Source organism: Zootoca vivipara, chromosome 3 (assembly GCF_965207765.1).
Source record: "Zootoca vivipara chromosome 3, rZooViv2.hap1.1, whole genome shotgun sequence".
NCBI lineage: Eukaryota > Metazoa > Chordata > Lepidosauria > Squamata > Lacertidae > Zootoca > Zootoca vivipara.
In genome coordinates this window covers 73,458,296-73,471,705 of record NC_142586.1, presented here as the reverse complement: position 1 = coordinate 73,471,705, position 13,410 = coordinate 73,458,296, and the positions used below count along the sequence as shown (strand labels likewise).

General features: G+C 41.4%; 1 protein-coding gene across 1 annotated transcript in view; it reads left to right on the top strand.

Moving 5' to 3' along the window:
• PCNX2 (pecanex 2) overlaps positions 1-13,410 on the top strand; it is a 117,666-nt gene that overhangs the window by 13,414 nt on the left and 90,842 nt on the right. The window contains exons 9-12 of the mRNA XM_060272854.2: positions 5,429-5,561; positions 9,426-9,568; positions 10,488-10,641; positions 10,737-10,769. Coding sequence (XP_060128837.2) covers positions 5,429-5,561; positions 9,426-9,568; positions 10,488-10,641; positions 10,737-10,769 — 463 coding nt within the window. The remainder of the gene's footprint in view (positions 1-5,428; positions 5,562-9,425; positions 9,569-10,487; positions 10,642-10,736; positions 10,770-13,410) is intronic.

Below are 13,410 nucleotides of genomic sequence, written 5' to 3'. Positions count from 1 at the left end.
CCCATCGCGAGGATTTGAACCACTGACCTTCTGATCAGCAAGCCCAAGAAGCTGTGGTCTAAACCATCTTTTCCTATGATGTATCTGATCCAAAACTAGAGAGGAAGTAGGTGGAGCACCTACAGCTCTGGGAGAGCAGGGACCACCCATCTATCTCCAGTGTTGAGAAACGTTCCATGCACACAAAGGAGACGTTTGCTCAGTATGTTTCCTGCATTTGAAGCAAACGTGGAAGGTACTGTGTCATTCTTTGTGCCCACTGGAACTGGAATTGCAAATGGGCCAGGAGGAAACCCAGCCTAGCCTTCTCCTGCGCCTTTAGCATCCATTCATAGCTGCCAAGTTTTCGCTTTTCTCGCGAGGAAGCCTATTCAGCATAAGGGAAAATCCCTGTAAAAAAGGGATAACTTGGCAGCTATGCATCCACTTGATTTGTGGAAATGATCAGCCAACACTTTAGCCCTGCTCAGATCTGTAGATCTAGCTGCTTTTAAAGACACAGCAAATGTTGCTGGGCTTTTTTCTTTTTTTTTAAAAAAAAAAAACAACAACAACAAGTTAGCAACCCTAACTATAACTGCTGTTTTTTTTAATGGATACCCTGTAGACCAGGCATAAGCAAACTTGGCCCTCTAGATGTTTTGGGACTACAACTCCCATCATCCCTAGCTAACAGGACCAGTGGTTAGGGATGATAGGAGTGGTAGTCCCAAAACATCTGGAGGGCGGAGTTTGCCTATGCCTGCTCTAGACACATGAAACTCATGTCATTGGTTGTGCTACAAATGAGCCCTCAGTGAAAGTTCAGCCTAGAAAACTGGCTTATACCAAGTGACAGCAGTGTTTCATCTTGCCCAGCAGCTCTCCAGGTTTCCAAACAGGATTTTTTTTTCATCCTTACCTGGAGAATCCAGGGATTGAACCTGGGACCTTCTGCATCCAAGCACGTGTACCAGCAGAGAGCTACATCATGATGAAATCTAAGCTGTGACATAAGACTATTTCATGTTGGATATCTCCTTATGTTGTAGGAAAGCTCCTTTTAGGCTTAGCATTTCAAGCTTTAGAGCTCTTCTAAAAACTCTATTTCATTATTACTATGATAAACAGCCAGTTTTTCTTCCTCATTTATGACCAGCCAGTTTTCCTTTCTGGCTTGGTACTTTCATGTGTCTCTTAGTATGGAAGAAAAAAAATTCAGACAGCATCTATTCAAAAGTAATTGCTTAGAAATGATAAAGTAAAAAAAGAATCTCCTTTCTGTAGTTAGTCTATCATGCCAAGATAATTTGAACTGTATCCATTCTCTTCTCTCCCCCCCCCACACACAAATAAAACAACATATAATATATCCTATGTGGGATGTTCAGAGAAGGAGAAAAATGTTGCAGTTAGGTTTTATTGGCACTTGTTAATGCACTCAACAGCTGGCAATTTAGATCATGCCATAGAAGTCTACAGAAAAAGAAGAAAAGGAATGGGGGAAGCATTGCCACATGGTGGCAGCAAATGTCTTTCAACGAGCGACTATCTCTGCAGTGATCTAAACTCTGGTGCATCATTTAGATTAGAAGGTCATAAGGGAGGGACATCAATCTTCTGAAGAAACAGGAGGGGGTCTATGGAGAAAATAGAATAGGAAGAATTGTTATCATCTTCCTAATCTTGATTTATCTTTTGAAGTATTTTCCAGGGAGTGCTAGTAAAGGTGACTGTAATTATTTGGGGTACAATTGCAGTTAACAAAGATATGATTTAACAGCACTTGGAGATGTAGCCCCTGATAGAGACTCAGATAAAGATAAGAACTGCTAAAAACAATCATTAAATTAAAACTGCACACAATTCTCGCTATCCAAACTCTCGTCGTATGAAAATTCACTTATTCAAACACAACAAATTAATCCCCAAACCTTGCTGTACACACTGAAGATGCAGATATCCAAGCAGCTAGCAGCTTTAACCAAGCCTTACTTTTTTGTTTTTTGCTGCTTCACAGCAGCCATTTCACCAGAAACCGGGGGGGGGGGAGAGAGAGAGATAAGATAAATAAGAGAGCATTTTTTCCTTCCTTGTTTGCCCTTTGCAGAGTCTCACAGGTTTTCCCTGAGTTTTCCCAGGTTTTTTCATCATTTTATGGTCAAAATTCAATGACCAGAAGTGCATTAGAAATTAGAATAAGTGACCTATTATGGGGATGTTCGCCTTACAAACGATTTGCTGAGAACACATTGTGTTTAGATAGTGAGATCTGTGTTTATATACATTTTTTTTAAAAAAAATCTATAAAAATCATACCAGGCATATGCAGGTCCCATCTTAAAAGAGGCATCTCCCCACATGATAGAATACCTCATTTCAGATGATGGTTGCCACCCTCAGCTTTTATACATTTCTATTTAAAATAATTGTTGTTGTTGTTGTTGTTGTTATGTCTGCTGTCCACTTAATCTGGGATCAGCACCTTTTAAAATCAATCAAAACACTTTAAAAAATCAATTAAGCAAATGGACTAGTTTGCTAAAGATTGGGTTCATGGTTTTGTGCAACAAGTGTCAACAGCACATTGTTTGTACATTACTAACTGAATAATTAACTAGGCAGGTTTTTCACTGGCAGGGCAGTCCAGTGCCTGTCTGCTCAGAAGGAAGTCGCATTGAATTCATTGGGGCTTAACTTTCCGCTAAGTTTGCAGCTGGAATGCTGAAAATTCCATGTTCCTGTTCCATTCAGGCCCGGCTCTAGGGGTAGTCTCGGTGGTGCGGGACGCCAGGGCGCCAGGCCGGCAGGAGGGCGCTGCACGCTGCGCCCGCTCACCAGGGCAGGGGCGCTGGAGTGATCTCCGTGCCACGGCGCCAGGGCTTGAGACGGCCCTGGTTCCATTTGCAGCCTAATTAAGAGTTGGTAGTGATTCCCAGTACCCTCCTGCATATGGTTTCTTGGACATAAGCTGCATTGGTGCTTTAGTCCCTAGCAAGTGTGTTTTGAATCGTAGCCTTAAAAATTTGTTTCTCCATTTCAGTAGAGTGCCTTGTGCAAGCTGCTTTTTTCTGTATCTGAGGCCCTCAGTACTTGGATTAAAAAACCAGTTTACACAGGTTTAGTCATTTTGGTTCAAGCTATGTTCCCTGAAGCAACAGGATTTCCTGTGTATGGATTATGGTTATAGATACTCATGATGTACCTATAATGCAACAGTTCTGCTAGATTGCTTCCCTTACCAAATTAAGCTATGTACAAAATCGCACCGTAAATGAATTAATTTCTAGAATGTCAGTAGAGGGCACTGTATACCTTTTGCATAGGTCATGCATATATAACATGCCTGTCAAGTAGATTGGTAGTTGCTAATTTACCTTCCAAAATGCATTCATTATTCCATTGCAGATATTAATTGTCTGTGGTAGCTATTTACATAACACAGCAGATTTTTAGAAATACCAACCCTCTTTTTCAAGATCCTACATTTATGATGTTACTTTTTGGGTGCATCTTTTACTTACTATTTTATTATATATTTTAAATACTTATAAAACACTAACACAGCGTCTAGACTTCTTACTTTTTATGCACTGCCATCTGAGATGGTACTTTAAAAAATAAAGTCAAGTGTGTGAATATTATAGCATTCAGGGTGAAGAGGCTTTAAACAACACAGGAGTGGGGGGCGGGAGGAACATGCGAAAACTAAGTAGAGCAAGAAAAGAAGCAGAGGGAATGTGGCACACTTCCGTGATAGAGAATGTGCCTGGTGGATTGGGCAACCAGTGATTAGCAAAAACACATTCACCAAGTGGAGTTTTAGTGCAAGTTAAAGATTAATGTCATGGACTGGTTGGATGCAGAGGAGCGGGTGGAGGCACCAGCCAAGGAACCCCCTAGGGAATCGCCAGAGGAAGACGGCTCTGTGCCAGGGTGGGGCGACAATGAGTGGTCAGAGGTGGAAGGAGCAGACTGAGAGGTGTCAGTGGTGGAAGCTGAAGAGGTAGCAGAGTTTAGTGAACAGGAAGAGACTATGGCAGAGCACCGTTCAGATGCCAATACAGAAGCGGGGGCTAGAGAGGAGTGAGGCCAGGAGGCAGAGAGGCTGGCTGTGGAAGATGCAATCTCCCTCTCCTGCTGTGACCGGCTCCCCTCCCCCTGGCCTCCTAGAACATGCAGAAAAATGAAATGGGCAGAGCAGAGGAGGGTGAGTGCGCACAGGGCTGGCTCTAGGTATAGTCCCGGTGGTGCGGGGCGCCGGGCCGGCAGGTGGGGCGCTGCATGGCGAAGCCGCGCAGAAGCCATGCTGCGCGCTGCGAGGGCGGGGGCACCGGAGCGATCTCAGCACCTCAGCACCAGGGCGCCCGACCTGCTCGAGACTGCCCTGAGTGCGCAGGCACAGCCTGAGACTGCATGGGAAATGCTATGTATTCAGTGGTCTGTGTTTGCCTGAACTTGAGTCTGGACTAAGGATTCTGAGCTCCTGTGTTCTGATTTGATACATGATATCCAATCACAGAACATTTCAGGATTTGGGCCTCTGCCATTGGCCCTTAAATTCTGAGTCATGATTTGCAGCTTGGAAGTTTAGACAGCCAGTCACGTTGGGAGTGGGAGTGGCCCAGGCCTTCAGAAATGTATATAAGCAGTTGCTTTGTTCCTGTTGTCCAGTTCTGTTAGTTCAATAAAGGTTCTTGCTGTTATCACTGTGTCTGTCTTGCCTCGTAGAAACCCACCTACACTTCAGGAAAGACCCTGGAGAGAAGGAGTGGGCACTGGGAAGGTGGGAACCTTCTGTCCTCACAATTGCTTCATCAAGGCAAAACTTCCTCAAAAGAGTTGCTGATGCCACTAGGCTGCGTCTTAAATCCCTCCTCAATTGCTCCCTTATGGATCAGGTGCATGGCTTGTATCCACCAGAAGCCATACATTCAGTGTTGTGGGCCTAATTCTGTAGAACTCTGCCCCAGCTGAGATCATACAGGCCCCAGTTGAACTTCAGACCTTTCTGTGATTAATTTAATTGATTTAATCCACTGTGTGCTGTTTGTAATCTCACTGTACAATGCTTAGAAGCTCTGGTGATTAAGCGGTCTATATATAGCTGGAATAAAATAAGCAAAATATTTTCACCTCTACATAGAAAGCATTCCCCATGATTTATGACCACTGCATTGCCACCATCCTTGTATGCAAAGCCTCGCTAAACTGTCTTTCTAACTGAGGTTCCCTATCCTTGCAAAATGCTACATCCAGACAGTGACCTCTCAGGTACTGAGTGGCCTAGGTTTTAATCACTCTGCAGAAACTGGGTTGAGGTTTCATGAACTCATTTGGGGAGCTTCAGGATGTACAAACACTCTCTCAAGCTCCATAGTCTTTTCAGTGCCTTAATGAGGCACTCACTAAAAATTAATTCTAGTCCTTTATCTCCTTTTGTGCGCAGTGAAACCCATTTCAGCTCCTCTAGTACAACTACCTCAGAGAGCCAAGAAGCATCTTCTGATCATGGGCCAAGTGCGTTGCAACAGCAGCTGCTACTGATGGTGGCACGAAGAACCCTTTCCGAAACCCAACGGGTACCGTGTAATACCTCACTTCCTAACACTTTGTATAAATATGTCCCAGGGAAGGAGATTTCTTTTAAATGGGCCTCTTTTGTTATTGCTGGGATTAGGGTGACATGTTTAATAATCCTGTGAATATTGATGTACATACTTGACAGTTATTTCAGGATATTTGACTACTTCTGCATGCTTGTTTGGAAAAGATCCCATAAATGCTCCCAGCAGGGAAGGAAGGCATTCCTTACTGATGGGGCCAGAGCGAACCTTTTCTGAACCCACCCCCCTCTTGCTGATTGTCTGAATCAAGCTGATTATGTATTCATTATATTAATATATTCATTTATTGTTCGTTATCTCTTCAGTTAATCTCCCGATGAAGAGCTGTTTTGTCTCGAAATGTGTAAGGAGAGTTTGCCTTTGTGTAGGATACAACTGAAGTGTGTATATATAGGTGAAGCTTTTGTGGGTTTTTGGTTCAAGGTTTGTGAATTGGCAAATCTGATATAACTATTGTAGGTTAGCTTTTGGGATGACTGCTGTGTGGGTATAGGTGGGAAAATCTTACACAGTTGTACCTTGGATGGGTTCCAGAAGTCCATTTGACTTCTGAAACGATTGGAAACTAAGGCGCAGCTTCCAATTGGCTTCCGGTTTTGCAGGAGCACCAAAAAGAATAGCAGAAGCCGCATTGGATGTTTGGCTTCCCAAAAAAGTTCGAAAACCGGAACACTCACTTCTGGGTTTCGATTGTTCGGCAGCCGAAACATACGAGTACCAAGGCGTTTGACAACTAAGGTACGACTGTGCTTCCTGGGGGTGGTGTGCATCAGTTAGGGGCTCTTGCACTTGGATCAGGAGTTTCATGGCTTGGTGAGCTACAGTGGAGGCTGGGATATTGGGGCAAATGGAGGGAGCACTTCTTCACCAGCTTCAGTCTGCCCTCGGCCAGACCCCACCTTCCTGATTTCTTACTTGCAACAAGCCCAGGGGGTGGCCCTACCTGACAGATTCCTCTTCCCTAGTCTCAGCAAGGAGGAGGATGGGGACAAAAGTAGAATTAGTTGGCTCTACCGGCCATTGGCTCCAGTTCCACTTCCTGTGCCATTGTTTATGCAGCCAAAATGCCACATACTTGCACATGAAGCAGGTATCAGCAGACTTGTGGGAACTTCAAGGTCTGCAAAACCTTTGAAGGTGGGGAAACTCCTAAGGGGAGCTATGACAGGGAGAATCCACACTGCAGCATTTTCTTGCAGTTCCCACTAGTAAATAGTAAAGATTTGCCTTTCTGCCCTTGCCCATGTTGCCTCATGGTAGCAAGTATGCACATGCAGAAAGTTTCCATTTAATTACTTCATGTGTTTTAATTCAGTTCAGCTTTTTTTGGTTATAACTATAGGTCATCAAAAATATAAAACGGGAGATCTCCATTAATGAATGAATGAGATGAGAAGTAAAACAACAAAAAAGACTCCATTTTACTTCAATGCATACATTTCTATTCTTCTTCTTTGGCAATCACTCATAGCCGAGTAACATTGTCTTCCATGAACACAGTCTTAAAAGTGAGTCCATAAGTGACTGTTGAGGCCAATTCTGGATTCACGCGTCCTTCTACTTGGGGACATAGGTTTCCGTGTAGGAGTTGATCATGGTGTGGGTTTGCCAAACGTGCCTTTCTCTTAGCACGTTTCTCCCTTTCAGCCTGAGTTTGAGCATCTTCAAAGTCTTTAACACCTTTGGTAAATGCTATTCTCCAATTGGAGCACTCGCAAGCCAGTGTTTCCCAGTTGTCAGTGTTTATACTATGTACATTTTTAAGATTTGCCTTGAGAGAGTCTTTGAACCTCTTTTGTTGACCACCAGCATTACGCTTTCCATTTTAAGTTCAGAGTAGAGTCAAGGTAAACAAACATGACTCCACATTTTGTTGCAGTTCCCATAAGTAAATAGTAAAAATTTCACCCTAACGTGGGGTTTCTATGCATAAGACATTATTACTTGTTGATTTTTAAAATCTAGACCAGGCATCCCCAAACTTCGGCCCTCCAGATGTTTTGGACTACAATTCCCATCTTCCCTGACCACTGGTCCTGCTAGCTAGGGATCATGGGAGTTGTAGGCCAAAGCATCTGGAGGGCCGAAGTTTGGGGATGCCTGGTCTATACCATATGCTTCAGATTGGCCAGAAACTTTCCAGAATCTGGCCAGAATAATCCTCATATAGGAGAGGGGAGTTTTTCTTCCACTAATAGATTTCCTTTCAGGGAGGTGTTAGAACAAAGCATCTAGAAAATAATCAGAAGGCATTGGTCAATATTGGTGCTGGATAGCTTGAGCCACAACAGTGGTTTCAAAAGCAGCTTTCAAATTCACAGATACTGCAGATAATCCTTTCATGAGTCTTGAATGTATATGTATTAGATGTCTCAGCATGAAGCAGTTTTGCAGAATGAAGAATCTGCTCCTAAATTTTTATTGTTCTTCCATGAAGATGCTATTTTCTATTGTCCAGGCTTCAAGTTTAACTAACAGATTCCTCACATTAAGTTTAGCAACAGTATCAAACTGATTGATTAGTCTGTAATTCAATGGTAAAGTTTTATCTTCTGCTTTGTATATGGGAGTGGGTTTAATTTGTTTCATTTATTCATCAATTTGCTTTTCATTTGTTTTCACAGCCGATACATAATTAGTTCATTCATTTTCATTATTCCCATTTGCTGTCATTTTCTACTGCCTTAAGTGAAACTTAGCTACATACTCTTCAGCTGCCTGTAACTTTAGTGTTTTACATTTTGAAAAATGGCATGGTATTTTTTAGCTTCTTTCTAACTCTCCAAAGGATCAGACTTACCACATTCTAGAAAGATAGGACAAAGTGTACCCATATTACAGGCAGTTTAAAAATACACACCTTGTCACTAATGAGCTATGAATGAAATGAATGGGAAATGAATAGGGTTTTTTTAAAAAATCAAAACTTATTCATTAAAAAGTCTACTCACTTTTTAAATAGAAACAAATGAAATAAAATGGGGCTTTCTGCCTGTTCCGTTCCAGACTCTGGCTTTTGAACTCGAGGATTCTAGAGTGGAGAACATCCTCTCTAGGGTTTGTTTTAGGTCACCTTCTGGACTTGTTAATATGTATTATTCCATCTGAATGCCTTATTCTGATGTAATATAATACATGACTATAGCATTGTAGGAACCATGCCATTGATGCAAGTATTACTTTGGAAGTTGGCTGCTGTTAGATTTGGGGCAGGGGCAGGATAGCAGTCAACCTCTAACTTTAAAACAGGATCTGACTGCCCAATGAAAACACAGCTTATTTTCTACTGTGGTAATTTTTCATTAGAAAGTATGTTAAACTTTTTAGATGGTGGTTTCGATTCCGAAAGGTTAACCAATGATTAAACTGAACAATGTTTTTTAAGGAGCAGAGAGTAGTTAGAAAACAGTTTTAGTACTTCAGAGAAATAAAGGTCAAAGGAACTTATTCCAGCATCTTACTATAATTGAGTTTGTGGTTTGATAGATTCAAATCACATACAAAACCTAAAGGTCAAAGAGCAATCTTGGCTGAAGTGGGCTCAATAAGTATTTTGTGCCTGTATATTGTAAATGGTCTGTGGCACAACCTTATGACTACAATGAAAGATAGACTAGCTTCTTCTATGCACACGAAATTGGGTTTTATTCATGGTGGCAAGCAAAATGAAATCTATTTTTAAGAAGTTCAATATAGAGGCTCGTTCAAAAGTATCCACCGGAAAAAGAAACCGGTATGAAATTGCATAGCTTTCTCTTAGGCTATATTCATCTTTTATATTCATCTTTTATTATATTCATCTTTTATTTTATTTTAAAGCACCTCAGTGAAGACCTTGAGGATTCATCATGTTCATCGGCACAAAAGAAAATTAACAGGCAATTTTACAAATTTATCGTATTTCCTGGCAAATGGATAAAAATCTGGTATGATCGACTTACCTTGCTGGCCCTGCTAGACAGGTAAACTTTTCTTTTTTTAAAAAAAATTACTATTTTACAATGACATATATTTGTTCCTTAGAATAGGGCTGGCATTTCAGATTCTGGGAGGTGGACCAAAGGGACTTAAAAGAAGGCGAAGATTCAATGTGAAAGGTCTACTCACAGATATGGTAGAGATTAAATTGTGAAACGCTAGCATATTTTTGAAGAAAATTCATTAGGATATTTTCTTGTTTCATTGTCAGCTAGCAGCCTTGTGCTGGGCTTTGCTCGGGAATGCCAAGAAACCAAAATGTTTTTGACACAAATAAACTAATTTTGAAAACGCACAAAGGGTTTTTAATATCGTTGGCAATGCTAACATTTATATAGACCCATTTATTGTAGCAATCATGATACAGAACCTGTGGGTTGCCAGAAATGCACGTGCTCCTAAGGAATAATCACATGTAATTTGAAACATGGGGAACATTAATGGTCTTCCTACCTTTTAAAAAATAATACCCTTGCCTGTCACTCTGACTCAGCAATATTTTGCAGGTACTGTGACTTCAGTACACACATTTGCTTTCTCACTGATAAGGACATTTCTGTTTCCTTTGGTTGTGGGGGCGGGGGACAACTCTGCACGAAGAAGCCATCTAAGGGTGGAGTTCATCAGGGCATAATACAGTTTTGTTTTCGGGCGTCCAGAGAAGGTTAAGCCTGATGCAAATAACTGAGATGGATAGTTATATAATAATAATAATAATAATAATAATAATAATAATAATAATAATAGTACACAGTTATGGAGTTAAATCCCTTTCGTTTTCCTTAATTTCTCTAGACAGCACATTGCACCTGCCCCCCCTCTCCCTAATGTTGCTATAAAGATATGTTATACATATGGTTGTATTTCTTCTTTGAGTAAAATACTTGTGTTTTATTTCTATAGGACAGAAGATATCAAGGAGAACGTTTTGGCAATTCTACTAGTAATCCTTGTTTCTTTTCTTGGCTTTGTAATTATGAACCAAGGTTTTTGTAAAGACATTTGGATCCTCCTGTTCTGTCTAATCATGGCAAGCTGTCAATACTCCCTTCTAAAGGTAAAAGTAAAAAAAAAAAAGACAAGTTCAACAAATACATATGGGGTCCTGTAATTCACTCATAGCTAATGCGGTGAATCTTGTTTTGTTTTCAGAGCATTCAGCCTGATCCTGCCTCACCAATACATGTAAGTTTCATCCAACAGATAAAGGCTTTTACCGGTGACATATCTATTCTGTCAGTTGGTTCAGCTGATTTTCTGGAAATAGTTGAAATAAGCCATCTCTTTAGAATCCTAACTCCATTTTTTTCAACTAAAAAGTTAAAACTCAATAAAATGACTTTTTAAATCTGATGACTGCTACAAAGTAATTAGAAGAAGCCTCAGGTTGACTGACTTGCATGTGACACATGTTTCCTCCTTGTTAAATTAACCTGCGCTTTGTCATTCTGCATGTCTGAGTCACCCTTTTCGCATGAGCACCAAAGTACTGTAGTCCTTTGGGAGAAGCGTAATTAAAGAATCAATCCTGGAGAGTTATGATATATACTACGAATGTTTTTATCAAGTGGCGTCAAGCTGAGATGCATGGGATCTGCTAATTGCAGGAACGGAATTCACTTATTTCCAGCTGACAAAGTGTGGCTTCTGATGTTACTCAGAAGCACTGAAAGAAAATGTGCAAATGTCTTGCACATCCCCTTTCCATGCTTGCAGACACTGACTGAAGCAGTGACTCACATCCTTCTCTCCATGGGGAGATGTGTGCTAGATGTGCATCTTGAAATCACACATCTCCCCCAGTTTTGCTGCATGAGTCATTTGTTTTGGATGTTAAATGGGTTTCTGGTAAGATGAGTTGTGCAATTACTTGCTCATCTACTTATTTGGGCTGACGCAGGTGATATCAAAAGCTGCCCACAGGCCATTATAGAGGGTTCTAAAAATCTAGGTAGCCTTTATCATAGTGAGCAGAGAATAAGGATTTCCCTTTTTAAATTGGCCTTGGTGTACAGAATTCTTGCAGAATTATTAGCTATGGTGACTATGAATTAAAGCCAGAAGTCCTTTGTAATGACACATACCACCATGAGAATTTCATTGTTTGCCAGTTTTAACTTGTCCTCACTTAGGGCTCCAGGTAGAATTTAATGTGCTGTTTGATTCTCAAAAGTAAAAGTAAAAAAATAAGGATTGTGGCATGTGACCGGTTAGATACTTATTTTGTAGGTTATCAGCTGGCTAGTCTTAATGCTGATTAGAAGACCGATGGAACCCCCCCCCCCCCGCAAATAATTGATTTGCTACACACAATATAATATGTAAAATAAAACTCGACATGTACCAGTGGACAGTATTGTTAGATATAGCACTATGTGTGTAACCTTGAACTCACATACTCTAGCATTATGTGTGTATGTATGTCTTTCAGAAATGGCTGGAAGCCTGATTATTATTATTTTTATCTTTTGGAAATAGTTGACACTGCTGGTTGAATTAGTTAATTGTGTCTGCCTTGTTGAGCATAGGCAGAATAGCATTTCTGTGGCTATTAAAAATATTTATTTTATATGCTCATATGCCACAAAATAAACAAAGTATCTAGGCAGTTAACATACCCATAAAACGGCAAAAAAGTGCTTAACATCTGGACTGTGATACACAATAGAAACTGGGTTGAGCCATATATCAAAAAGAGTTTGTGTAAACAGATGAGTCTTGAGCAAACATTTGAAACAAAGTCCTGATGGTGTCTGCTTAATATGAGTAAGGCAGGGGCTTCACAACTAACTAAATGGCCTGTTTCTTGTAGAAGGAAAGCAAGCATCATGTGGCACTCTTAACAGTGCTTCTCCACCTGAGCAAAAAGACCAGGCAGGTATAGGGCAAGTTAGTCCAAAGCTTTATATACTATCAGCATGATCTTGGATTTGAAGTGATAGCTAGTTATATGCACATGAGTATATGCTGGCGATGGGAAGCTGCCATCAACAACTAGTCGGCTCCATTCTGGTCTAGTCGCAGCTTCCAGATCAAACACGACAGGCCCATCTAGAATGAGTTAACATAGTAGTCTGATTTTGAGGTTGCCAATACAGTCATACTTCTGGTTACGTTCGCTATGGGTTGCGTACATCACGGGTTAGGAACGCGCCGAACCCGAAAGTGCCAGAACGGGTTACTTCCGGGTTTGACGATTCGCACATGTGCAGACGCGCCGAATGACGTCACACGCATGCACAGAAGCGCCGAATCACGCGGCAAGCATGCGCAGATTCGGTGCTTCAGGTTGTGTACTGCTCTGGTTGCGAGCGGGGCTCCAGAACGGATCCCATTCACATCCAGAGGTACCACTGTACCTGAATCACAGTGACCAGGAATCAAGGAGTGGGTGTAGTTGTCTCACCAGATGAAGCTTATAGAAAGGTATTCTAGCCACCTAGACTATTTGGGCCTCCAGTGATATAGATGGATCCAGGAGTACCCCTTGGCTGTAAACCTGGTCTCTCAGAGGAAGTGTGATCCTATTCAGAATAGGTAATTCCCTGGACACAGAAACCACCCACCCACAGCTCCCCCATTTTACCAGGAATTAAGCTTGGTTTATTGGTCCCTATCCAGCCCACTACTGCATCCAGGCACCAATCCAGTCCTCACACAGTGCCACCTGATTCAGATGTAATAGGGAAGTAAGAGTTGAGGGTCATCTGTGTACTGATGACACCTCGTCCTAATGACTGCTTCTAGAGGTTTCATCGAGATGCTGAAAAGCACTGGTGAGAAAATAGTACCCTGTGATACTAGATACCATAAAGACCAATGACTT